The 27,319-nt window shown below is 45.4% G+C and overlaps 1 protein-coding gene across 3 annotated transcripts in view; it reads right to left on the reverse strand.

Moving 5' to 3' along the window:
- The window catches only part of Fam178b (family with sequence similarity 178 member B), a 93,974-nt gene extending 66,874 nt beyond the window's left edge, over positions 1–27,100 (reverse strand). The window contains exons 1-7 of one of the 3 annotated variants that reach the window (XM_042695460.1): positions 26,847–27,100; positions 26,479–26,495; positions 25,542–25,584; positions 22,645–22,752; positions 16,866–17,018; positions 6,058–6,163; positions 2,451–2,535 (exon numbers count right to left, since the gene is read on the reverse strand). In XM_042695460.1, coding sequence (XP_042551394.1) covers positions 2,451–2,535; positions 6,058–6,163; positions 16,866–17,018; positions 22,645–22,752; positions 25,542–25,584; positions 26,479–26,495; positions 26,847–27,085 — 751 coding nt within the window. In that variant the 5' untranslated portion in view covers positions 27,086–27,100. Of the gene's footprint in view, positions 1–2,450; positions 2,536–6,057; positions 6,164–16,865; positions 17,019–22,644; positions 22,753–25,541; positions 25,604–26,478; positions 26,496–26,830 lie in introns of all 3 variants that reach the window. The other 2 variants (XM_042695457.1, XM_042695459.1) reach the window with 2 other exon arrangements.
- Positions 27,101–27,319: the final 219 nt, after the last annotated feature.

A 27,319-nucleotide genomic window follows, 5' to 3' on the forward strand; every position in this document is an offset into this window, starting at 1 on the left:
GCTACTCCTGTCATCCCTTCCCCTTGGGCACAGCCTTCAGAGGATGGGACTGTGTCTCATTCATCCTAGTACCACCTTCTCCAGCCAACAGGGGCTTGGAGACAGGCAATACTCAATACATCTGTGCTGAACAAGTGAGTGAACACTCCCGGAACAATGGCAATGTTCTAGAATATTCCATTCTCCAAGCTTACTAGGAGCTTTACATTGGTTATGTGTGGTGCTTTTCAATGTAGGAAAAGAATTCCTTATCTGATGGTCCCTCCATCCTGTACACCTGAGAATTGTCTATCTGAGTTGCTCAGTCCCTCAGTTCCAGTCACTGCAGGAGCATTCCTATAATAGGTGACACTGATGCTGGTCCCATGCTCCAGGATCTTGACTCAGGGAATGGGCTAGCATAACATCAAGTGAGCTGAGACTATATAATCCCCTCTCCATGACAGTGAGTCATAAGGGAAGAACTGTCAGTTACCAAAAACTCCAGAGAAGGATGAGAGTTCACAAATCTCCCTTGTTCTACATCTGTGATTGATCAGGTGACTCAAAAACACACAAACATACGCACACACATATACACACATATCTTGGATACAGATGAAAGGCAGGACAAAGTTCTGCTGTCCCCAAAGACCTGCTAAGACCACCTGGGCTGAGGGACAGCCCCAAGGAACACGGCTTGCTCTTGTGTCTGTCCAGGATCTAATTTGCCCTTAGAAATGCATCCTGAGCCTGGGTGACGCTCAGCTATGGAGCAGGTGCTCAGCATGCGCAAGGCTGCTGCACCCAGACCACTTACTCATTCCTAGGTGTGTAGGGCAGCAGCAGCAGCAAGTGTGCTGTCATGAATACTGTCTTCCCAAGGTGAAGCTCCCTATATCCCTCCCCCAGACCCTGGCAGCCACCATTCCATGGTTAATATATGAATTTCACTATTTGAGGGAGCTTATGCATGTGGAATCAGATTTGCTCTGACTTATTTCACTTAGCACAAAATTCACAGGGTTCATCCATGATGCAGCATGTGTCAGAGCTCTTTCCTTTTGAGGGTTGAATCATATTCCGTCATGTGTGCATATTGTATTTTGTTTATCCATTCATCTGTCAATGAATTGATTTCTACCTTTGGTGAATAATGCTGTTATGAACGTAAGTGTGTTCAGGTCTCTGCTGCAGTTCTTTTGGAGATCTGGCTCTGATTTTTCCCAAATCAGTGAGGATATTGATCTCAGGCATGAAATTCTCTAGGCCAGGCTCTATTCCACTGGGAACAGGACAGAACCCAAGGGTGGACTCTTAGGTATTGTCCACTAGTTAGAGATGAGCTGACCAGGAGTCCTGTAGGGGGCTGTTTCATGGCCCCTGCTGACAGAGGGTGAATCAGGGGCAATATGGCAAGAGGCCAAGAGCAGGGCGGGGGAGACACATACCACTGTACGGAGGAGAAGCACTGACAAGAAGGCTTCTGTTCTCCAAAGGGCAGGCATGCTGCATAGGCGGCCCCAGGGGCCCAAAAGGGCAGTGTGGGCTTCAGGGGCAGAGGTTAGGAAAAGGAAGAGCATGTTGTAGGACTGTGCTGCTCAGAAGAGTTGGTGAGAGTGGCCCACAGGCCATCTAGAACTCTCTAATTTGATTGATGGCGCCCAATTCAGCCAGCCCCCAAGCAGAGCACAATACAGGAAGGCAGAGGGCTGAAAGCTCATGGTTTGTGCCCACAATTATGGCCCTCAGAGCTACACTTGCATGCTTCTGCCCTAGGGTGGGAAGACCCTGTCTAGACAAAGGAAGGGCCTATCTACCCATGAATCCCTCTCACCTCTGCTCTAAGCAACTTTCAAGTTGTCACATTATATTTTTTGATGTTGATCTGTTCATGCACTGAATAAGTTCAGCCACTAGGGAGAAATTAACCGCTCCTGTGGAGCTCTATGTTAAACACAACCACGTAAATGCCATGGTGAAGGTACAGACTCAAGGTTCACTCCAGACAAGACCAAAGTCAGAGATACTGATAATGTCCAATGGGCTAAGGACAGTTGTTGCTGGGGGTCAGCTTTGAGGCCCTTTCCCTTGGTGACTCCAACCCAAGGTACTACCTCATATGAGCTCTGAGGAGGACCCTGGAGGCAAGCTATCCCTTCACACTCCTTGCCAGCCTCATTCTGAACTCACCTTCCCAGACTGCTTCTAGACTGCTTGGGGATCCCAAGAGTCTGTGAGGTCAGCCTGAGTTGCCACGGTGACCTGGACCTGAGGCCAGATAGAGGTGCCAAGGAGCCTGTCAGCTCAGCTTTTTACTAACACTGGAGCCAGAGCCAAAGATGCATGGCCTGATGTCTCCACTCTGGGTGATGCCATGTCCTGCATACTAAGCTCTAGAGGGATTGAGAACCACGCTTGGTATACAGGCTTAAGAGCTGGAATGCTCCACCCTGTACCTCAGGACCTACCTGACTGACAGAAGAGCCCATCCATACTGAGATCCCAAAGGAGACCAAAAGCTTTTGAAGATGTTTCTGGAGGCCATGTTAGCAGCTAGAAAGAAAGAAAAAATATTAAATAAAGGTTCTTTCTATGGAATAATAGTAACAAACTTTATATGCATGCATGTATACAAATGAATGCATTTATGTGTATGTATTTATACATTATATATATAACATTTATATGTGTGTATATACACACACACACATATATATAGCTATTAATTAAAAATGAATTCAACCGGGGCTGGGGGTTTGGCGGAAGGGCGCCCGCCCAGCCCACGCAAGGCCCTGGGTTCAGTCCTCAGCCCTGGGAAAAAAAAAAAAAAAAGACAAAAAAGCTAAAAATGAATTCAACCATGTGGTAGAAGGGTACTGTCATGATCATCGCTTTACAAAAGAGGAATGACAGGCAGCTCTGGGGTTGCACAGCAGGAAGCACTTGAGGATTCAAGCCTAGATAGTGAGCATGACTTGAAGTCTGCTACCATTTCCTGTGGTCACAGCCATGCCCCTACCACCAGGCCAGGGGCCAGTATAGGGAAGGGAAAGGGCTTTCAGGCACTGACCAGTCAGCTGGATAACCAGTGTTGACCCCATTCATGATCCTCCCATCATTTCCAGGAAAATGCCTTAATTTACAGTCATCTGAAACCACTGGGCTAGAAGGTTCTTGGTACCTGAGCAGATTCTTGGAAAACTAGAGGGGTGGTCACCAACCCACCTCAGTTACTTTTTTTTTTTTGGGTCCGGTCATGGGGCCTGAACTCTGGGCCTGGGCGCTGTCCCTCAGCCCTTCAGCTCAAGGCTAGCACTCTACCACTTGAGCCACAGCGCCGCTTCCAGCTTTTTTCTTATGTGGTACTGAGGAATCAAACCCAGGGCCTCGAGCATGCAAGGCAAGTGCTCTACCGCTGAGCCACCTTCCCAGCCCCCTCAGTTACTTTTTAAATGCTCCTTAAGGGTTGTACCCTGGAGGGGGTATAACATGGAGATGAATAGTGGGATAGCACTTGCCCACAGTGCCAGCTAGGAATACTTGGACGAAGTCATGTCTCAGTAGCAGAGCTCCTGCCCATTGTTGGTCATGCTGAGCATTACTCACCTACTCCTGAGAATGCTGGGTAGGGGGGCAGGGACACACCTGCTTTGGGGGACTGAGCATTGTTGTGTCCCTCTCTAAGTCTGCCTTCAATAACTGGCTGATGCTGGGTTCCAAGAGTCTGGACCCCTTGCCTCAACTGGGATAACTCTAAAGTCACTGGTTCTAGTATACTTCTCCCTCCAACTGTGAGACTGCCTGGGTTGCAGCGAGTCACTGGCTGCTCGGCCTCTTACCTCTTCAGGCCCTTCCTTTTTCCTTTCCTTTCTCCTTTCTAAATGTGGTTTCTGAGAGCTCAGCCCAGTCAGTCTGCAAAGAAATCTTTGCCTCAGAGTCCATAACTCTGCCTCTTTCCTCTTTTCCTAACTTCTTGTCACTTTTTCAGAGTTTAATGTTTAAAAGTCTACCTCTTTTTGTCCAACATCCCTGGCAAGGCCCACCAGCAGGTGCACACAAAGCATCAGTGACCAGCATCGAGGCCAGAGCCTGTCCATCCAGACCCCCCAGCATGTCCACCAAAGCACCCGGGGAACAGAGTCCCAGGGGAAGGAGGAGGCACAGGACCCAATCACCATCCATGAGAACTAGGATCTCCTTTCCAGTGGCACAGCCAAGTTATCAGGGTTAGTGAGACCTCACTGTCCCAGCCCATAGCACCCAGAATAGACCTCAGGTATATATGCAGCTCCAGCAGCCCTGTGGCCTGTATACTTAGCTGCCTTTCATTGGAGCAGTCCACCTGGCCTATTTTAAGTTAAGTACATTGTCCTTTTTTGGGGATTCAGGTTTAGGAATGACACCCTGGCTATGGAGCCTAAGAAGGAGACAGAAGTGGAGAACTGTCCAAGAATCCTGGTCCTTCTGCCTTCCTGGCTCCAACTCCTTCCAAGGCCTGGCTGCATCCTTGCCTTGAGCTCCTATGAGCTACCCTGTGGCTTTGTGAGACCCCTCTCCCTGACTGGTGACTTTGAGAAGGCCCTTGGATTTCTGCTTCTCACTGGAGTGCACCTCCCAGAAAGCTTCTAAAATCAAGTGTGTCCCTCACTACTCTGGCTTCAGCAGAGGACTGAAGGAGCTTGTTTCTCCTTCCTGTAGTATAATCTGGAACCTCTGTGTTGACATCATTTCTTGAGGACCATGCCCAGGCCCTACCAAAGCCAGAGCTATAGGGGGGACCCTCAGGACAAGGCAGCTTACAGAACTTATCATTTAACCTCCACATTGGATAACTGGCTCCAGCATACAGAGATGATACTGATTTGCTCAAAGCAACAGTACTAAGTGGCAGGACCAGAGCTAGCATCTGGTCTGTCCAGCTTCAGGGCTAGGTCCCCAGCTCTTTTCCCCTGTGGGGATCTTTCCTCCCAGTCTGAAGGATGAAGGAAAAGAGACAAGGAGGACTCACCCATACCACTTAGGGTTGGGGTCTTGGAACCTTGTGGAGACAAGAGCTACCAGCAGGGCGGGTACTCCGTGCCACGCCAGGGCCACACAAGGACCCTCTGTGGGCGATGTCTTAGAGGAGCTCTTTGTGCCTCCCAATGCCTGATTGTGTGTTTTGCCGTACACTGAGCAAGGAGCAGAGCGAAGCTGCCCTGACTAGGGTGGAGAATAAAGGCCCCAGTGTTCCCTGCTCCTTATCCACTGTCCTACCAACCCCAACCCTAGGCCTGGGTGGGGGGCAAGGGCAATAGGCACACACATGGGTCCCAAAAGCCTAGCATCTTTTCTCTGGGCTAGGGCAGAATGTTGTGGATGAGCCCAGGGGGAAGCAGAGAGTTTTGGAGGGCTCTTTCTGGAAGATGGCCAGACAGCAGAGGCTGAGGAGTTCTTTGAATAATCCACCCCACATGGTAGCTCTGATTTACATCTGGGCTCCAGGCCCCAACTGGCAGCACTGGGACCAGCTGGAACTTGTGACCTGCCCATCCCCAGACAGGGACAGCCCTGGGTGAGGGCCAAGGCTAGGCTGGCATGCTGGGCCATGCATTCAGACCTAGCATTGGCTCCTGGGCTGTCTGCTTAGCTTCTCACAGTCTCTCTCAGCGCAAAGGTTTCCAGCCCTGGGAGAATGTGTGTTTCCCCCAAGGCAAAATGTTCCAGCAGCAGTCAGGAAGGAGGAAATTGGGGCAAAAGCAGCAGCTGCTCTAGGCTTTTCCAGCCCACCTACAACCACAGAGAAGGAAGCAAACACTCATATCCTACAGCACTCTCAACTCTGAATTGATGAGTTCCCAGTTGGCCACTACCAGCTGTGTCACAGAGACCACTGCGTCTCAGGGAGACATAGAGACCAAACAGGCAGGACTGTGTCTTCCTGACTTTGATGTTCCTAACATTAGAGTAAACATTGATGGTCATCAGCCTTCTTCCCCTCCTCTGGGCCTGAGTCAAGCCTCTCAGCTTGCTGACTTGCCTGGACTATTAGGCTGCACGGCTCCCGCCACCTAGTGGCAGGTCTGTGGTTCTCACCTGGAACAGCCACTGGAGCAGAGGCACTGAGCAGTCAGAGGCGTGCAGGTAGAGGTTGTTCAGGAGGCCATTGTGAAGGAAGCAGAGCTGCTGGTCTGGCCGGGAGCTGTGGGATGGAGAGGCCAGGTTAGGGCAGGGTCTATACTGGAAGCACTACAGCCGTGTGCAGTGGGACTCGGTACAACTGTCTCAGTGATACCTCAGGAGACTGTCCCATTTCAGCATTATTAGGACGCTGTGAAATAGATGAGAACAAGATGAGCATATGTAGTTTTAGAATCCTCAACATGAACTACCATCAGAAGGAAAAATACCTCAAGACATCATCAGAATTGTCTGCTTTTCCTAGTGCTTTCCGTGAACATACCTCAGGGTGTTTTGTATTTTTTGTTTTCTGTTTTTTGTTTTCGGTACCAGTCCTGGACTTGAACTTTGGGCTGTCCCTGAGCTTTTGTGCTCTACCACTTGAGCCACAGTTCCACTTCTAGCTTTTTGGTTGTTAAATGATGATAAGGGTCTCAAAGGCTTTCCTGCCTGGGCTGGCTTTGAATTGTGATCCTCAGATCAGCAGCCTCCAGAGTGGCTAGGATTACAGGAAAGAGCCACCAGTGCCCAGATCCTCATGATAGCTTTTTTGTTGTTGTTGTTGTTGGTCATGGGGCTTGAACTCTGGGCCTAAACTTAACACTGCCCCTCAGCTCTTCAGCTCAAGGCTAGTGCTCTACCACTTGAGCCACTACGCCACTTCCAGTTTTCTGAGTGATTTGTTGGAATTAAGAGTCTCATGGACTTTCCTGCCTGGGCTGGTTTTTGAACCACGATCCTCGGATCTCAGCCTCCTGAGTAGCTAGGATTACAGGTGTGAGCCACCAGTGCCTGGCTCCTTGTGATGTTTCAAATACATGACTGAACACATTGTTGCTCTTATCATTTGACAAAGGGAGAAACTAAGGCATCTAGCAGGATCCTGGCCATGTAAAGGGAGATTCCTGGAACCAGGCATCCCAGTTTGGGGCTCTGGACTACAAGGGGTGGACAGGATTACCATAGGTGCCAGCATCTTGGATTATGGTTACACAGTGTTTCCGCTCTAACTTGTGTCAGGGGACACCTAAGAGGATGGAAAATAACAGAAAGGGGCCCAGAGATTCTGGGAAGGAAATACCAATCAACGTTCCATGCAGAAACCATATGAGAGTACCTGTAGTGAGGAGGGATGGTGATCAGGCTGGCCATGTGGCTATACTCATAACCTTCATGTGTGTGTGTGTGGGGGGGGGGGGGCGAGGAGATAGATCTCAGCAGGCTCCACCCCCTAATGGGAGCTCTCAGAAGCAGACAGCTGGTATGAGAGACCACCTCTTTGACCTACATAAGCCCAGGTCTGCATAAAACAAGGAGTTCTGGCCAAGCAATGGTGGCTCAGGGACATGCTCAGGGACAACACTCAAGCTCTTAGTTCAAGCCCCAGGACTGGAATAAGCAAAAGCAAAAACAAAAACAAGGAGTTCTGTACTCTGTACAGATGGAGAGCCCCCTCATGGAAGGTAGTTTGGAGGTTAGTTTAGACAACTTCAGAGAGACCAGGTTTGGGATGGATCTCCTACTCTCTGTGCATTTTGTTCCTTTTGTCTAGGGATGGTCCTGAAGAAGGCCAATGTGGGTTCCAGGAAATTAAAAAGTGATACTGTATTTGTTCTTTGTTTTAGTGGCCAAACTCATGCAAAGAACACACAGATAACACTTAGAGTAATGACTCCAGAAAGAAAAATCTTTGGCCACTTCACTCTCCTCTTCCTTCTTTTGAAAAACGGACATTATACTTTAATCTGCCAGGAACAAAATGCTCTAAAACCAAGATTCTCCTCTGAGCCAAACTGCTGTCTTTTTGAGTATGTACAGGCAATTTACAAATTATGTATCTTTTTCTAAGTCATTTAAATTCAGAGGAGAAAGAGGCTTTGTTGCTAAGGTGGTGAAGTTTATGGCTCTGACACAGATCTTCCTGTGTGCAACAGACACATGTACACACAGGGCTGCTGCCATACCCGTTCTAACCCACATGTCTGCTCATATTTATGTGCTCATGGACTGAACCGAAAATACGCAGTACAGGTGCATACACTGGAGATGATACCCCAACAAACACCAGTGTGGGAGGCACTTGCACACTGCAGGACTCTGCCTGAGGCCATGTGTTGAGGAGGCAGGCACCTCAGGGACTCAGAAGGGGCTCTAGTTCTGGCATTCTTCCTGAAGGGAGGAGGAGGGACTGCCAGTTTCTCAGTGGGGGAATCGACTATACAAGCCCCTGCTGGCTCACAACACACATATCCAACTGTGGCTCATAAGGAGAGATTCCCTACAGTTGCAATGTCTTCCTTTCACTATCCTGGCCTTGCAGTGCAGTTTCTGCCAGAGGAATGACAGACCTACCTTTGAGTTCATTGATGTTGATTTAATTTGTAAGATGAGGAACAAGAAAGCCGAGAGGGCATTTTCCTGCTTTGCTTTGGAGTAGATGACTTTCAAGGAATTATGGATCGAGAGCTAAGTGAGATGCAAGGGTGAGCTGTAAGATGGCACATGAGCCAAGTGTGTGCACGCACTGTATGAGGCATGCTGCTGCTCATGGCACAGGTAACCTGAAGCCTGGCTATGTCCAGACACTGCCCTGCCTTTGGGTAGGAAGAAGAGGCTTTACATCAGCACCCCAGCACCCAAGCAGGAAAGTATGGAGGAAAAGAAAAGATGATAGGAGGTGTGCATGGTGAAAGCACAAAAACTGGTAGAATTGGGGCTGGGAAGGTGGCTCCATGGTAGAGTGCTTGCCTTGCATGCATGAGGCCCTGGGTTCGATTCCTCAGCTCCACATCAGTAGAAAAAGCCAGAAATGGTGCTGTGGCTCGAGTGGTAGAGCACTAACTAGCCTTGAGCTGAAGAGCTGAGGGACAGGGCCCAGGCCCAGAGTTCAGGCCCCACAACTGACTGGATAGATGGATAGATAGATAGATAGATAGAATTAGCCGTTGTCAAATTTAAGAACTCTTGTGTTACATTTCCACATCAAGAACAATGGTGTGGGGTCAAGGGGTAACTTTGCCAATGCTGAGGACAAAAGTTATCCTGAGAATGTCAGACGATTCTTACGGAGAAGGGAAGGGTCAGCAGATGCTATACAGGCCAGCTGCTGGCTCCAGAGTCCCCTCCCTGGAAAGTTCCCAAGGAGGCCCTTAGTTGTTACTGGGCACAGCCACAGTCCCAGCACTGCTAATCCCCAGCCATGAGAGCCGTGACAGAGGGCAAATGACTGCTTTCACCCTCACCACTGGGATGGAAGGAAGGATAGGGAGGAAATCTATGGAACAAGTAGACACTAGGTGGAACTGGCTTGGGTCAGTGTGTAGGGCTTCTGGAACAGAGCACCATCCTTGGAATTTCTGGTCCTAATAATGTCTAAGGGTAAATTCTTTAAGCTTCTACCTCTTTGTCCATTTTTTGTGGGCAGCCGTCCCAGCAGCAAAGTCTCTAAATGCCTTGCGAATCCCAAGTGACAGCAGAAGGATAAACACCAAGGACAGTTATTTATATAGCATTGGCTTCTGGGTCCTGGCCAAGTTCTCAAATGAAAGTTTCAATAAAATGCCTGAACTGAACAGAACGAATAATGGTTGAAGCTTCTGCCAATGCTATCCTGCCAGAAGCCCAGGAATCCCAGCAATTGCCCAGCTTGTCACTTTCTCTTTATCTGGGGACACCTACAGCCAGCTGAACAGGTAGGCCTTGCCCACATGCCAAACTGGTGGGCTTCTTTCATGTGGCTTCAACTCTGGCATCTTCCTCCTAGAGAGGTACACACAGCATAACAAGAGCTGGATCTGCAGAGCCTCAGTGAGATGCAGGACACAAGCACCATTTAGGCAGATGAAGCTCAGGATCACCCACCTCCTACTTCTTTCTCCCAGCTTAAGTATGTGCAGAGAAATGTTCCAAGAGACGTGTGTAGACCCTGACACCTCAGTGGTCACCTACAAGGTCCTATAAACAAAGTGATGAGGCATTCCTTCTCTTGGAGCCTGCTTCTGCCTGAGCTGCATGAGGGCTCCAGTGCTTACTGACTCACTTCCAATCCTGCTCACTCTGGAGGATCAGATTTCCTTCTGAACTGCTGTCAAGGGAGGAGAAAAAAAGTTTAGCCCCTGGAATTTTCTACAACCAGCCTCTGTCATTAAGGCATATAACTTTGAGCCTAGAGAAACAACCTGAGGTTACACAGGCAGCCTAGTGATGTACTACAGAGGGTTATCTAGTCCAGCTCCAATTGCATAGCCAGAATCTAAGAGGAACCTTCTTGTGTATGATCCTATGAACCTATGTAAGGCCAAGGGAGAAGGCCCCTTGAACTCCATCTATACTCGCTTGGCTGTTGGAGATGGACAGCTTGCTTGATCTGTGCTGACATTTCCCACTTCATTCAGAGGAAAGAAGGGTAAGAAGTGAATCCCAAGAGGTGATTAAAAAAAATACAAACCCAGTATCCACATTCTCTTCCTCTAATGATGATAATGATATATGGTCACTGTGGAAAGTTTGCAAAATGCAAAGGAGCGTAACCAGGGAGATAGAAATGACTTGTAAGCACATAAAGCATTGACTTTTTTTTTTTTTTTTGGTGGTGCTGTCCTTGAGCTCTTCAGCTCAAAGCTAGTGCTCTAACACTTGAGCCACAGCACTACTTCCAAGCATTGACTTTTTGTATGTCAAGGCCCAGTGTCTTCTTCCAAGGCTCTGTTCTTGGCCAAATACAGCAGGAATAGCTAGATTGACCCCACACTTGTGTCTAGACTCGAAGTCTTTGACATAAACAGGAAATGGAAGATGACTCAACGGTAAATGATAACTTCCCAGAGGTGGCCTTTACCCACTGCCCAGCTGGAACCTCCTGACATGTCTCAGTGCTGTTACAGAGTGGCCATTCCTCTAGGAAGCTGTGTACACATTCCCCAAGCCTCAAGAGTTGACTGGTAACATCATGTCTACTGTGCTCATTAGCATATCTGAGGGAGGAGGGAGTGAATTCCTCCCCCAGGGAAGCTAGGCAGCCACCTGGCCCTGTTTGGCAGAGCTGCTCTGATCCCAGGTCATGGCTCCATGAGCAATTTCATCTATCAAATACTTCCTGCCGGTTAGCCAGTGCATGGTAGAAAACCTGCTGCTGGCACCAACCCTAAGGCTGAGGCAGCACAGGAACGTGTCCTTCTTTTCTCCTTAGTGCCCTGATTCCTACCCAGCCCATTCTTTATTCCTTCTCTTTCTCAGTTTTACTTTTTTTTCCCTTCCTGCTTTTATTTTATTTTCATCAAGTTCTTATTAAATTTCCTTTCAATATAGTAAGGTGAACCTTTGCCACTGTTTATATATTCACACTCGATAATTTTACACTGAAACTTGGGACATTGTCTAGACCTTCAGACAAGTATTTATGTATTGTTTATCACAGAAAAGATTTGGAAGTAATGTGCATGCCCAAAAAAGCCTAGGAAAATGGAAGAAAAATTTTTATGTTCAGGCATCAGTACAATGCAGTATTATTTCACTGATAGTTGTCTAATTGCAATGCTTGGATCTTGTTCAGATCCCAGTGGGAAAGACCCACAAAACACATTTATAAGACGTTTAACAAATCTGACAATGACTGAAATGAATAACAAACGACTATTTTTAGCTGTAATAATAGTATTGAACTAATCTAAAACTAGAGTGCTCCATTTTAGAGACAGATTTAACATTTAATAATTATTAAGCAAAATATTTATAGATTAAATTATGTGTGTCTACTTTTAAGTAATCCTGGGAGGATGATATTGCTCAACAGCAGTGAAGAGAAATAAGACTGGCTTTGAGGGGCTGGGAAGGTGGCTCAGTGGTAGAGCGCTTGCCTCGTATGCCTGAGGCCCTGGGATCAATTCCTCAGCACCACATAAGCAAAAAGAAAAAAGCCGGAAGTGGCGCTGTGACTCAAATAGTAGAGTGCTAGCCTTGAGCTGAATTGCTGAGGGACAGTGCCCAGGCCCAGAGTTCAGGCTAACCGGGCCCCCCTTCCCACATACACACACAAAGACTGGCTTTGAGTTGATTCCTGCTAAAATTGAGAGATGGATAATAGAGGTAAGTTATACTGTTCACTTAATTTTTACACATGCTTGAAACTTTCCATAATATAATAAAGGACACATTAAAATGTTAAGGGTAATGGGTACCAGGTATCAGTGGCTCACACCTGTAATCTTACTTACTCAAGAAGCTGGGATTTGAGAGTCATGGTTCAAAGTCTATGCGATTCTTATCTCCAATTAAACACCAAAAAGCCAGAAGTAGAGCTGTGGCTCAACTGGTAAGAGCTTGCCTTGAGCAAAAAAAGCTCAGGGATAATACCTAGGCCCTAAGTTCAAGCCCTAGAACCAGCACAAAAAAAAAAGAAGAGAAGAGGAAAACAAAAACTAATATTATAGTGTGCATATAGTTTGAGTTTGTCCCCCAAGAGCTTGTGTTTGAAAACTTGGTCCCTGGTATGAAAATGTTGGGAGAGTAATGCAAAGTGTAACTCAATTAATTTAATGAAAATTGAAATAAGTTTAATATATAGTAAAATAATATAGCAATAAATTTAATTAATGTACTTTTATGTTAAGAGTAATGTTAAAAGATGGGCCTTTGGGGCTGGGAAGGTGGCTCAGTGGTAGAGTGCTTGCCTTGCATGCATTAATGAAGCCCTGGGTTCGATTCCTTAGCACCATAGAAGCAGAAAAAGCCAGAAATAATGCTGTGGCTTGAGTGGTTAGAGCACTAGCCTTGAGCTGAAGAGCTGAGGGACAGTGTCCAGGCTCAAAGTTCAAGCCCCATGACTGACCAAAAAAAAAAAAAAAGTGGGACTTGCCAGGCATTATAGCCCATGCCTGTAATCCCAACGCTTGGGAGACATAGGAAAAGGACCAAGAGTTGATGTTAGCCTAAGCTACATGGTGAGACCCTGTCTTAAAACCAAAAGCTGCAGATGTAATTCAGTGGTACATTATTTACCTAGCATGTGCAAAGCCCTCGGTTTGACTCCCAGTACCATAAAACAAACAAGAAAAGAGGTGGACACAAATCATTTAGGTGGGCCTAAATCATTAGAGAACTGCTTTTTGGTTTCTTGTCTGCTCTCATCATTGTGGTGGCATCCACCAGGAGGTGATACAGATATGTGGGATCTTTCCACTGTGCTGTTAAGGTTTTCAGCCTCCACTGGCAGCTAAACAAATCTCTTTTTTTTTTTTTTTTTGTCGGACGTGGGGCTTGAACTCTGGGCCTGGGCGCTGTCCCTCAGCTCTTCAGCTCAAGGCGAGCGCTCTACCACTTGAGCTACAGCGCCACTTCCGGTTTTCTGGTGGTTTATTGGAGATAGGAGTCTCATGGTCTCTCCTGCCCGGGCTGGCTTTGAACCATGATCCTCAGATCTCAGACTCCTGAGTAGCTAGGATTACAGGCGTGAGCCACCAGCGCCCGGCAGTAAACAAATCTTTTTTCCTTATAAATACCAAGCCTCAGGTTGTATAGTAATGAAAAATACACTAATACACATAGAAAAACCTTGACTAGCTGGTAAACAGAACATGATTCCTGTGTTCATGTCCTAATGTGTCGTAAGTGTTCACAAATGCTGGTCAACCTGCGTGTGTCTTATTGGGTGGGCAGTGGTAGTCCTTTTTCAACATCCTCAGCCTCCAGAGCAGGTACCACTCTGTGAACTCCCAGTAGAAACTACTGCACAGAATCCTGCAGGTGTCTCTTTCTCTTATTCTTGGATCTACTGGCTCGCAAGCACAAGTGTTAGAGAGTATTGTGGTAAGGCATTCTCTTAAAAAGTGATCTAGTAGTGATGATGAGATCATTATCATGAATTTACCCCCCCCTCCCCCCACAGAGGAGAATCAGGCAAATGGCCTAATGTTACTGAGTGTGCTTTTGGCTGGGGACAAACTTCACACAAACTGAAGATGTGCCATGACTCTAACAAATATAGTGGACCCTCATCCAAGGAGGGTACAATCTAAGTCCTCCAATGGACTTCTGAAATGGTGGGCAGTACTGATAATCTAATACAACATAACTAAGCACTTATTGCAAACTGTGGCTGAAATGTTTGCAGGTACAACAGCAAAATTAGCATGAATATGTCTTCCTCCTTCACAATGACACAGATTTGATTTTTACCTTTGATCTCAGTGACTCAAGCATATACTTTTTTGCCATGCCACATACACTTGGTTGAAACTTTTGGAATGAAAGGTTCTGGACAGGAGTGGAGCCTGGCATAGACTCAAGCCCCAGGCATCCCCCAGGAGTTGGTGGAGAACTGGATTCCCTAAAAAAGACAATCTGGTCAGACTTAACCCGTTGTTCTCTGAGAAAGAAAAGTTCCAGTGTGACTGCTGCTCACCACAGTGACCCAGGGCCCAGTGGCAGTACCCTGACAAGTCCCACCTGGGAGAGCGTCTGTCCTGCCTCCAGGCCAGTTCAGGCCTGCCATTGTATACAACAACTCTTGTTTCCTCCTCTAACAAGCAGCTCAGTATCCAACCACCATGGGAACCCAGTCCGAGAGGCACAATGGAGGGGAAGCTGCCGAAGCAAGCGTTTGGAAAGGAGCAGAGATCACAGCAGGCAAAGCAGCCATGAAGATGTGTCTGCAAGGAGTTCTTAGCTGGGTTCAGCAAAGAGAGGCTGGCGCAGGTGGGTGGAGCACTTCCATAAAGCTGTCTGTGGTGGATAGATGGCTTCTGATTTGACATTGACAACAGAATAAGGGACTGCAAGTTCTATGAATAGTCTCTGGCCAGAGAAACAAGGTCAAACGCTTAAGTTTCTGCACTTCCAGTGGTTCCTGGTATCTCCAGCTGAGTGGACATCTTTCTGTGACCAGTGGGTGTCACGCCACCTTCTGCAGAGTCTGCGTGAGAGATCGCGTTGTTGGTTCAAGGCTTCCCATACACTTGGCTGCACCTTTATAGCCTCTACCTTTATTCTTACTATATTCTTCTTGGCTGTACATTCATTGCCTTTATTCTCGTTTTGGCTATTTTTCTATTGATCCGCGAACAGAGCATGTTGTATTTTTCCAGTCCAATAGAGATGGCTTCTTTAAGTAATAAAGACTAAGGCCAAAGATTAAATGTGGGCAATGCCCCAATCAATCTATCATTTGATGTGATGTTGCCTCCAGAAACTCCTACAACTTCACAAGCGGTTTTGCAGCTCACGCATAGTAAATATAGAGACTTAAAATTTCTAGGTATGTCCAACAGACAAAATCAATAAATTAAACTAAGTTAGAAAGAGTTATCCCAGTAGTTTAGAGAGTTCTAAAAAAGAAGGGACCTCTGATTATAAAAGAAAAAGAAAGATTCTCCCAACAGTTATGATTAAGTTTAGTCCAACTTACGTTATAGGGAATAGATGGTGTTTTCACACAAAATATAAAGTTAGTAACATATTTCCTGAACCAACCAAGAACCATTTCCTTATACAGGAGCTTATAAAGATGAAATTAGTTGGATAAAAATAAAATTAAAAAGAGTACAATGTAAGTACAGCCCTGTCTTAGGTTTATTAATTATTAAACATAAAAAGGCTAAATAGATGACGCATTCTATTAAACAATATGCTAGACTTGTTTCGCACCACTTAGCTTAAACAGTTGGTGGGATAGTCATTAATTTTCATGTAATTCATCAATGCTTTGCCTTTAAAAAAAATTGATTACGTGCTTAAATAAAGAAAAAATCTATGTCACAATCACACACTGTATAAAAATGTTAATTCTCCTCAATAAAGATACACTCAGATGCAACTCCTTTGAGTCTGTGTCTGTTTGTCACTTCGCCGACTCCTTTGCCCACCTATCCCGAGATCCCTGTCCCGTCGGTCCTAGTGCTCCGGCCGAGCTGGTCCGTCGCACTTTTTCTTTCCTTATTAAGCTAAAGACTTTCACCTTTTCTCTTAAAGGAAACTCTTTATGCCTTCTCTTTGGCATGTCTTGGTTCTCAAAATTATTGTACTTATCTCTGTAGTCATTAGTAAAATAAGGGTTACTTAGACATAAGCACTGTGATAGTGCAAGTTGACCAGACATCTAAGATAGCCACAAAGTGACCGATGGGTGGGCAAGAGAGTCAGTGTGTATATGCTAAGGAGATGGCTCCCATCCCTGCCTGGGTGGAGTAAGGCACAAGAGTTTATTACATTACTCTAAATAGTACACAACTTAAAACTTATGAGTTATTTCTAGATTTTTTTTATTTAATACTTCCAGATCAATTGACTATAGGTAACTGAAAAACCACAGAAAGTAAAACTGTGGATAAGAGGTGCTACTACTATAGATGGAAGCAGCCATCACAGGCTCTCATGGCCCAGAGATTGCACCTAGTGCAGAAAGAAAAATGCTTAGGCCATGGATAATGAGTCTGACTCAGGGTATATGGAGAAACTGGGGCATGGAGAAGGAAAAAAACTACATGAAAATGTAAATGCACAACCTAATACTTTCTATAAGTAGAATTTTAAAAAGTTTGTACATCTAAATTAGTAATTATATAAGCATACACATATGACTATGTCACTTATATCCTTAAAAGGTGCTATGTTCACATTGGATGGAACACAATTTTGGATTTCTCCATTTGGGGAAGTCCTTTTTCTTGGAATCCAGGAGGAAGGGAACCTGGCCAGGCTATACTGTTACCCTGTCCTCCCCTCTTGCTTACCTGAGGAACAGCTCTTCCAGGTGGCTGTGTGGCTTTAGGTGTAAGGAGTCCAAGATGCAGGGCAGGGGATGACGCCTGGGCAGAAACACAGTCTCACCTGGATGTACTGGGGGGATGACCTTCAGGGACACAGAGAACTTCTCCACCAGTATTCTGGCAAGACAAGGGGCAGAGCAGTAGGGGTTAGAAGCACATCTAGGTTTGGAGCACAGCATGAGGCCTGGGAAGGCCAGGTGGGCCTAGGTGTACCTTGTCTGTGCCCTGTAGACCAGGGGATACAGTGCCATCTGCTGATGGAGGAAGAGCCCAGCAGCAGAGAGGAGAGTCCTTACTCCCCAAAATGCCAGAATCCCTCTCAGGACACCCCTTTCAGGGCCAGGAGATGGCATATTAGCACAGCTCCACCCTGTTGGTTCTGCTCAGGTCAAACTTTCACTGCATGTTTTCAATGCCAGTTGCTAAACAATGAGTCAGCTATGGGTCACTCAGGAAAAGTATTAACAAATCACCACACTAACCTCTGGCTAAAATTGACTTGCTGACACAGAAGTCTTGACAATGCTAGGAGGGACAGAGGGGAGAAGGGTTGGGTGCAGTGAGGACCAGGGAAGATTTCCTGAATGAGTTGAGGAAGCCCTGTAGTAGAAGCTGGCCCCGTGCCAGCTGAAGAAGTCAGTAGTCCTTGAGCTCCAGAGCACTTGAAGACTATCCAGAGAGCCTAATAAATGTAGCTCAAAGCCCACCATGCCCAGGAGTCTGTTTTAGCAGATCTAAACTGGGCACATGGACAGGGAAACAAGGGAATGCTTTCCAATTATATCATGACTCAATGAAATGGGAATAAGGAAAGGAATACAGTTATGATGAATCCTAAGCCAGGCACCAGCTACTCAGGAGGCTAAGATTAATGATTATCATATAAAGCCAGTCCAGGAAGACAAATCCAAGACCAATTAATCAGCAAAAAGCTGGACTGGAAGTGCAGTTCAAGTGGTATGGCAAGTACTGGCATACACATATACATGTGCACATGTGTGTACACATACACCAATATGAATGCTAAGAAGGAGCTAAATCTCCACACAATGGACTAGCATGGACAGTAGGATATGAGTGAAAACAGCAAGATGAAAGTGTGTGTGTGAGTGTGTATGTGTGTGTGTGCGCACGCGCGTGTGTGTACAGTTCTTCCCCCTGCCCTTTTCTATAGGTGATATATTCCAAGACCTTCAGTGAATGCTTGAAATTGAAGGTGAGGGTAGTATTAAACCTTATAATATAATACATCTTCTACAACTTGGCACTTAACTAATCACATATTGGCTCTTATTTATGCAGTTTGAGGATGACTGTAAAACTAGCACATATTACTTTTTCCTTCTTCACAGTTTCACAGATAGAAGATCTGTTCTTCTATAGATCTTGGCAGACACAGTTTACTTTTTTTCTTTCCTTAAATCAAGAATATTTAGCCAGGAACTGATGGCTCACACCTATATTCCTATCTACTCAGGAGGCTGAGATCAGAGGATCATGGTTCAAAACAGTCTGGCAGAAAAGTCCATGAGACTCACCTCCAGCCAGAATCCAGAGGTGGAGGTATGGCTTGAGTGGTAGAGCTCCAGCCTTGAGTAAGAAAGCAATCAAGAATGCAAGAATCCCTGAGTTCAAGCCCCCAGAGGACTCCCCCTCCACACACAAAAAAGGAACTTCCACCCTTTCATATAAAGGAAACACTGAAGCATATCTGAAATTCATTATCACTATTCTGTACCTTAAGATCATTGCTAAGTAAAATAGGGATTACCTGAATCCAAGAACTGATTATTAAAGCCTATCTGTTAATTCAGACAACTACTTAGTTACTAACAGGTGAGTAGTATATACTATGCACAAAAGGATATCCCAGGCGAGGTGAAGCAACACTGTAAGATTTCATCATACTACAGTACTCAGAATAGTATATAATTTGAAGTTTGTTTTTAACTTCCCAATAAGTATTTTCAGACAGTACTTGATTATGGGTAGCTGAAACAGAAAGTGAAATCATAGGTGGAGAGGGACTACTTTAACCATTTTTCCCAACCCAACATACTTAAACACAGTTTCTCTCTATCTCTGTCTCTGTCTCTGTCTCTGCCTCTGTCTCTGTTTCTGTCTCTGTCTCTGCCTCTCTCTCTCTTTTCTCTCTCTCTCTCTCTCTCTCTCTCTCTCTCACACACACGTGATGTACTCAATTATGTACTAGGATCATTCTATGGAGTAGAAATACCGAGAGAGAAGAATAGACACATTCTGTTTGTTCCCTATGACAATCTTCTGCTTGTTTGCTTGATGGTTTGGTTACAATAATGAAAGCAAATACCTCTTCTCTTTCTTTCACTAAAGGATCACCCAACCCAGGTTCCCATTCTGATCCACTGTCTGAAATATGAGCAGCTGGCACTGGAGGTGCAATAGCATAGTTGGTGGCCCCCTGGCTGCCCAACCATAAGAATCCATCTTACTTTCTGACAAATGACACAAAGTAAGACACTACCTGCATCACAGGACTCTCCTGAGAATAAAATGGCTCAACAAATGGAAATAATGATAGAAAAACAGGAAAACTGAGTCTGTAGACTTTTCAGAAATAGTCTTAGCAAACCACCATACAGATGGTAAAATATTTTGTTTTGTTCATGTGTTTGCCATTAGAGCTTTGTATATATTATAGCTCTTTTTGTTACTTTTACAGAAGATAAAAATGTTCAAATTATCTAAAGTCTGGAAGAACTAGGCTCATCTGTAACGGGGGGGCGGGGGGGGGGAGTGGGGTGGTGGTCATAGTTCTGTCCCCCAAACCATCATTCAAAGGGACTTTTGTGAGGTTAACTATAATGTATGTGCATTTTTAGGAGTTCTGAGACACTTTCACATGTCTAATTGAGGATTTCCTGTACAGCCTAGAGCTGAGAATAAATGATGATGTTGTGGTTTAAATATCCATCTCTCCCTGCCCCCTCTGGTCACTGCCTCAGCATACACAGAAGGTCTTGAAACTTAAGAAAGAGAGAATTTAAGATGTCATTTCCTCAAGATACAAGCCAGTTCTTAGGGCATAGACAGACACTTTGCTCAGTTTGATCAGAGCTCCTTTTGTCACAGACAGTTGTGACAACCATATGACATCTTGTCTGGCAGAAGATGCCTAGCCCTCTCCTCAGTCCCATCCTTTCTAGACTCATATTGCTCCCCTGGCCCCCACCATGACCCTATTCAGACATGAAATAGGTTTGTTGGCTTCATACATCAGAGTCTTTTTTTTTTTTTTAAAAAAAAACAACACAAGGTTAAACAATTCCATCAAAATGATCCCACATCAAAACAACCACCTCAAAGTGGCTGTTGTCAAAGAAGCTTTCTCTAAGCACTACTGGAGAATATCATGTGCTCCGAAAATGAACCAGAGATTTCAAAGCCAGGAACACCTTCCACAGTAAGTCAGTTGAAAAAATAGCACTGATTTCAGAATCCTGGGATTTGTTCAATAGAAAGGTCAAGAGTGTAAGAATTATTCTTGCTATAGAAATTTTACAAAGGTTTTATTCCAAGGCTATGTATTCAGTGAGTGGAGACTCCTGAAGCCAAGTCCACAGGTCTCAGCTCAGAGAAGACTGCTCTCCTTCCATGTACCACCACCAAGACAGTTCTCAACACACTGGAGAAATTCAGTCTCCCATGATCCACCATATCCATCCACATGCCTCCTGAGACATCAGACCGGCTTCTACACTCGGGGGGGATTTGGGTGCAACTTCACAGTAAGCCTTCTCTTGGTTCCGGGCAGTTTGTAAGGAGCTTTCATTCCCTCTCTGGGATGGCTGTTCCAATCCAGTTTCCTAGAATCATGGTAAAACTGAGAGAAACTTGAAGGACTCTCAGTTCCTTCAGTTGCTTGCTTTCATTAGTAATTGCAAATATCAAGGAGCTAAGTAGCACATTCCCACTAGCTTTTCTGTAGGTATAACTACTGATTGTGGTCATGACAGTAATGGTCACTTAAGTTGTTCAGGAACTTAAAGAGACTGCTCTTATCTACTCAAATCAGTTGAAGTCACTGTTTAGTAGGACCTGAACTGCTAGCCAATGAGCAGTCTTAACACCAGAAGGCCAAAACTCCACTCCCAGAACACTAATGGTGACATTTTGTGAACATGTATCTTATGAAGAGCTATGACGTCAACTACTCATGTGCAGACCACTGATTATTTCTTTTTGTATGCCTCCAATCATCTTGTTTTTGATGTTCTGGTTTTTTTTTTTTCTTGGGGTCCGGTCATGGGGCCTGAACTCTGGCCTGGGCACTGTCCCTCAGCTCTTCAACTCAAGGCTAGCGCTCTACCACTTGAGCCACAGCGCCACTTCTGGCTTTTTTCTTCCATAGGAAGGTCTGTGTTCCTCACTTGCAATAAACACTCCTAGCCTGTTGACGATCAAGTCCAACCTATTCCTTTTCCATTCTCCTCCATTTTCCTAACAATTAGGTCATGATATTGGAGCCCTCATGAACAGGATTATTGTCATTATACAAAATCCAGAGAGGTCTCTAGCCCTTTTGGCCTCATGAGGGCACAAGGTATTGGCTGTCTTCAACCTGAAAAGGGACCAATGCAGAACTCAATCATGCTGTCATTGTGATCTTGGGCTTCCATTCTCCAGAACTGCAAGAAATAGACCTCTCCCCCCCCCTCTCCTCTCACTCTCTCTCTCTCCTATTCTTTTCTTTTCTTGTACTGGGGCCTCATGCTCTCACTTGGCTTTTTTGCTCAAGGCTGGCACTCTAAAGTCTCAGAGTCAGCTTGCCTATTAAGTCCAGCTCTGGGTCCCTACCTGTTTACAAAATTCTGTTAAGTCTCTATTTCCTCGATGCTGTATTGCTTTCCCAGTGTGAGGTAAAAATTTCTGCTCCAGTTGCAACAGTCTTGTTACACTTCTTCTCAGAATGTGACTCTCTCCTCAATTCCTGTAGCCCACATAACACCTTTGCAACACTTTCTCGGAACTGACTCTACCCCCCAAATTCCTATGGACCACATAATGTGACCCATGTGACTGCCCCCTAAAATTTTGTTTAAATTCTGCCCACACCTGTCCACATCTGCTGCCTCCATTCCTGCTTGGAGCAGCCTAGCAGGTCTGTCCCCCAATAAAGCCTTGAGCTTATATTGGTTTCCCACCTCTCACTGCTTATATCTACCATTCAAGCCCACCTCCACTTCTGAGAAATGGACTACTGCTGTTCATAAGCCATCTAGTTCACAGGACTCTGTTATAGTAGACCCAAAAGACTAAGATGGAAAACAGTGTACCCTATAGGCAATCTGATTGTGGTCCCCAGCATTTCTGAGACCCTTGGTACAGATGAATCCAGATCTTCCTCCAACCAGTTACTTATTAAATCAGTGTCAATGGAACTTTGACCCAGATGACAGCCATACATGGGGTAAGATTTTTTTTAAACTCCTATGGCCAAGACCTCCCTTCACAAGACAAGTTTTCAATATGACTATAGTTTTGTGTGGAGCTAGCTCCTCAAGAGATCTGGGTCTACAAACTTGGACAGATAATCTCTATGTCATCAAAATCTAGACAATACCCAGATGCCCAGCAGGTGACTGGGTATTTCTTGAATCAATAAGTAAATATGACTGTAAGAGGAGGAAATGGTTTTAGAACTCCTAAGTGGTACACAAAGAGCTGACTGAACTCTGAACAAGTAAAAGGCCACACAATTTACCTCTGCTCAGGCATGAGAAGTACTTCACTGTTCTCTGAATCTGAGGAATCAGGATCAGGATGATCGTGCAGAAGCAGCTTCTCCCACTTCTGCTCCAGGGCCTGTTCCCTGTGGAAGACAAGAGCCAGAATCAGGGAGCACCAAGTTGCAGAGATTCCCATGAACAAGACTGGCCTAATAAGAAAAAGCTGTGTTCCCCAGTCTCTCTGAACCAGGACTCTTAGGTTTAAACTTCTGGGGGACACTGCACTCTCCAGATGGACTAAACCATCCCATGGTCATCTCTGTCCTTTACCCCACAGACTACTGAGAGGATCTTGTGGGCTCTCCAGTCCCTATTTGGCCACTGAGCAGCTGGTATTCACCAAAGCTGTGTTCACAGGCCCTCAGTTCTGAAATATACTATCTTCAGTCCAGGCCTCTTGTACTCAGATCCTATCAGGTACCAATTAGATGATTTTTTTTTCAATTCAAAGTGAACCAGTCTGTCTAATTCTGCATTCCTCTACTCCACACAGCCTTGCACCTCAATAACTCAGGGTATCAGACAATAAGGAGCTCTACTATCCTCCTCAAAAGGACCTCCCAGGTATGAGCTCCACCCCAAGCCCTACCTCACCCCCTTGGCCTACCTCATCTTGTCCCACTCATTCTCTAAAGGCAATCTTTTTAAATGTGGGAAGATACATCTCTGACTGCAAAAAATTCTTCCATGATTTGACCTGTTTCTGTGGGACCACTCACTATCCAGCCCTCTCCTGCCACACCTGGGCTGAATTTCCTGACCCTTTTAACTTACCCTTTAGCACCTACAAGTTCTGTCCCACCTAGAAACAGCTTGACCTGTCCTATCTGCCTTTATTTGGTAGTAAACTTCCATCTCAAAACAAAAAACCTTCTTATCAAGCCAGGCTCCAGGATAATGACACCTTTGAAGATTCTTTTTTGATCTCTTGCCTAAGTGAGGTAGCACTTCTGGGCCCTTCTATAGCAACTTTACAACATGGAAAATTCCAGCTAGACTCATTTTGTTAAATTTCTAGGTAAGCTGGGTAGCACCATCAGCATCAGAAACTCCAGTACTCCAGACCAGCACCCAGTATAGTGTGCTACAAACTGAATGTCTGTGCTGCCTCCAAATTTATGCGCTAAAACTCTAACTCCAAATACAGATATTTTGGGAATAAGTAAGTATCATAGTGGGGGGTTCTGATCTTGTAAGACTATTGTCCTGATAGAAAAAGACACAAAAGATCTGCATCCTCTATCATATGAGCTCATAGCAAGAAGGTGGCCAGACCCTTGATCTTGGACTTCAACACCCCCAGAACAGTGAGAAATACACATCTTGGTTAAGCCCCTAGTCTCTGGCTATTGTTTAATTGCAGCCCAAGCTGATGTAGACAGCAAAAACTTCCCAATACTAGGCATACTGATGGTAAGACAGTTGCCCACAAACATTTACTTTCCTACCATTATCAAGCACTTAGTTTATAGCACAGTGCTAGGCATTGGGGAAATAATGGAGACATAGTCACTTTCCTGACTTATAATCTAATTTCAGATAAAGAAAGTTAAGTAACAAAAGCCTCAGAATATGAAAATCTAGAAGCGTATATAAAGGAAGAGATGAACTGACTCTGAGAGGTCAGAGGGCCAGAAAGAACAAAGGCAGAGTTAAAAAGTAATTGGGGGCTGGGAAGGTGGCTCAGTGGTAGAGCGCTTGCCTTGCATGCCTGAGGCACTGGGTTGGATTCCTCAGCACCACATAAGCAGAAAAAGCCAGAAGTGGCACTGTGGCTAGAGTGAGCTGAAGAGCTGAGGGACAGTGCCCAGGCCCAGAGTTCAGGCCCCACGACCGGCAAAAAAAAAAAAAAGTAATTGTTCTATACATATATCTAACACCCTCCTGTGGGCAAGAATGCAGGACTGGGAGCTCTGGGGAAAAAAATACAGTATAAGGAGGCACTAATCCTCACAGCCAGAGGAGGTAAATTAACTTCTGCAAATGTAACCTATAAGCATTGAGCAAACTTGATACTACAAAACAACAAAAGGAGAGGGGACCAAGGGGCACCAGGTCATGTGAGCAATCTGCTCACATGCCATCAAAGAGCAGGCCAACAAACATGACCCCAACACGAGCAGCTGTTCTCAGCTGCCTCACAGCATGAGGAGTCTGCAGTAGACAGCAGGAGTCTGGCATTTCTACCCAGAAGGGTCCCTCCATGCAAGCCAACCTTCAAGCATTCATTCAGATTAAGCACAATAGGTGCTGGTCTCTGATACCATCTGCAACTCACTAAAGGATTGCCAGTGCCAACCAATGTGATTTCTGCCTTCAGAAACTGCTGAGGGGGAAGATAATAAGAAGAGTTCAGAAACTGATTTCTCCAGAAACAGATTTCTCTGAGATAGGGTTTTACCAAGAGACCAGAGATAAGGCAAGTGTGAAGAGACACAGTGCAACTGCAGTCAGATATGCTTCAATGACAGGGAAAGAGAAAGTAGCAGAAGTATAGAAATGTCTAACTGCCCAGAGTGACTTCTAGGCTACACAGTCAGACTATGTATCTTAGCATTCAACTGTTTGCTTTTCCTCTTTCCTATCTAACAGAACACCCTCAAAGTGGAATGAAATGGGTAGAATGGAGCCAAATGAGGGAAAGAACCTAGAATGAGAATTGGTAGTGAATATCCAGCAACTCTCTGCTTAGTAATGTCACCCTTGGATCTGGAAACCATTCCATGTGCTCATTTGTAAGTAGAGCACACAAGATGAGCAATGACTGAATGGAGAATGTTGTTTCACTCAGATAGGAATTTCCTCTGAGTCCTAAAATTGCTTCCAACTTCACAGAAATAAACCCTCATGGTGGACCTTCTTTCACACTCACCTCTTTTCTTGCAGTAAGTAATCTAAGCTGTTGACATAGTGCTCTGAGTGCCCAGAAGTGTCCTGGAAATACAGGACGTGGGAATGGGGAAAAAAGAAAGACAAAGATACAGATTTAGATTCAATCTAACTTAAATCCTTAATTTATACTGTTTATTTTTATGGATAGATAAATCATTCACATGATTAAAAAAATAAAAGCCAGGTGCCAGTGGCTCACGCCTGTAATCCTAGCTACTGAGGAGACAGATCTGAAGATCACAGTTCAAAGCCAGACCAGGCAGGAACATCCATGATACTCTTAGCTCCAATTAACCACTGAAAACTGGAAGTGGAGCTCTAGCTCAAAGTGGTGGAGTGCTAGGCTTAAGCACAAAAACTCAACAATAGTGCCCAGGCCCTAAGTCCAACCACTATGACTAACAAACAAAACAAAATGCATGACGGTATTCCTTTACCTTCACCCCAGCTTCCAAATTCCCTTCCCACAGGTGACCTCCTTGTGTTTTTACAAGGAATATTTTGTACATGGACAGCAAGCAATAGTATATTATCTATGATCCCTCTAATTTAAGCAGTATATTCTATCCTGCACTCTGGTCTTTTCAATAAAAAATATATCTTGAGGATCATTCTGTATCAATATGAAGTGGAAGGGGAGGGAGGAAGGAAGGGAGAGAGAGGAGAAGGGATGGAAGGAAGGAAAGAGAAGAGGGAGAGGGAGGAGAGAGAAAAGAGAGGTTGAGTAACATTTTCTGGAGACTTTTCTGTATGACTGGAATATAGTTTATTTCCCTAGCTGTGATCATCATGAGCTACTGCAAACAATTAAAACCTTATGCTTTATGTATTCCCTTACGTCTCATATATAAGTAGCCTCCATTTAGGAACTCCAATTACTGGACCAGAGTCAGCCTGAGTCTCATCAGGCCCAGAACTTGACCCTCCCTTTGCTCTAGGGTCATAATCCCAACTTCAGCTATGAAAGCCTTGAGAAGCACCATTGAATTTGGTTACCACCACTGGCTACCCAGTTAGCAGGAGTCAGGAATAGAAACAAGGAGAATAGAAACAGCGGGGCTTTGGGTCCAGGTTTCTAGCCTCTAGGGTGTAAGAGCTGGAGAGGGGTGTGGCAGACAGCTGAGCAGGATGGTCAGCTAGCTAAAGAAAGGATAGATGGGGCATAGCTGAGGATCTGGGAGGCCCAAAAGGGGCATCCTTGGAATAACTAAGAAGGGGTGACTGAAGAAGGGTAGCCAAGAAGAGAGGCTGATATAACTGTTGGCTTACCAAAGCATGGCTGTGCTTTTCTAGGGTTCCAGCCTGTTGGCTTGGGCTTGCCATGTTCCAGAACAGGTCCTCCAGTGAGGTCATACCCTGCTTTGAGTCCAAGTCCAAGGGCTTCTGCTCCAACTCCTTGGGTGGTCTCCTCCGGCCCTGAGGGCCTGCTGCACCCACCCACTGTGTCTGTAGTGCCTTTGGGTTTAGGAACTCTACAGGTGGTGGGCTCCAGTCAGTAGGGAATATGTCCCCAGCCATCTGCATCTTGGGCTTCTTTGGTGATTTGGGAGTTGGAACCGAGGTGGGACTACAGAGTTGCTGGGCAGGGCAGAGGAGCCCCTGGTCTGGGGGATGGTCCAATAAGGTGCTCTTCAGGTCTGGAAAGAAGATGCACAAAGGAGTTGCTGCCTAGGCCCCTGTGGATGTGACAGAGCAAATGTGGTGTCACTGTGCACCTACCACCATCCCAAGCCACACTGGATGAGCAGAGGGGCAACT

This window comes from Dipodomys spectabilis, unplaced genomic scaffold, assembly GCF_019054845.1.
Source record: "Dipodomys spectabilis isolate Male_0828 unplaced genomic scaffold, ASM1905484v1 ptg000187l, whole genome shotgun sequence".
Taxonomy (NCBI): Eukaryota; Metazoa; Chordata; class Mammalia; order Rodentia; family Heteromyidae; genus Dipodomys; species Dipodomys spectabilis.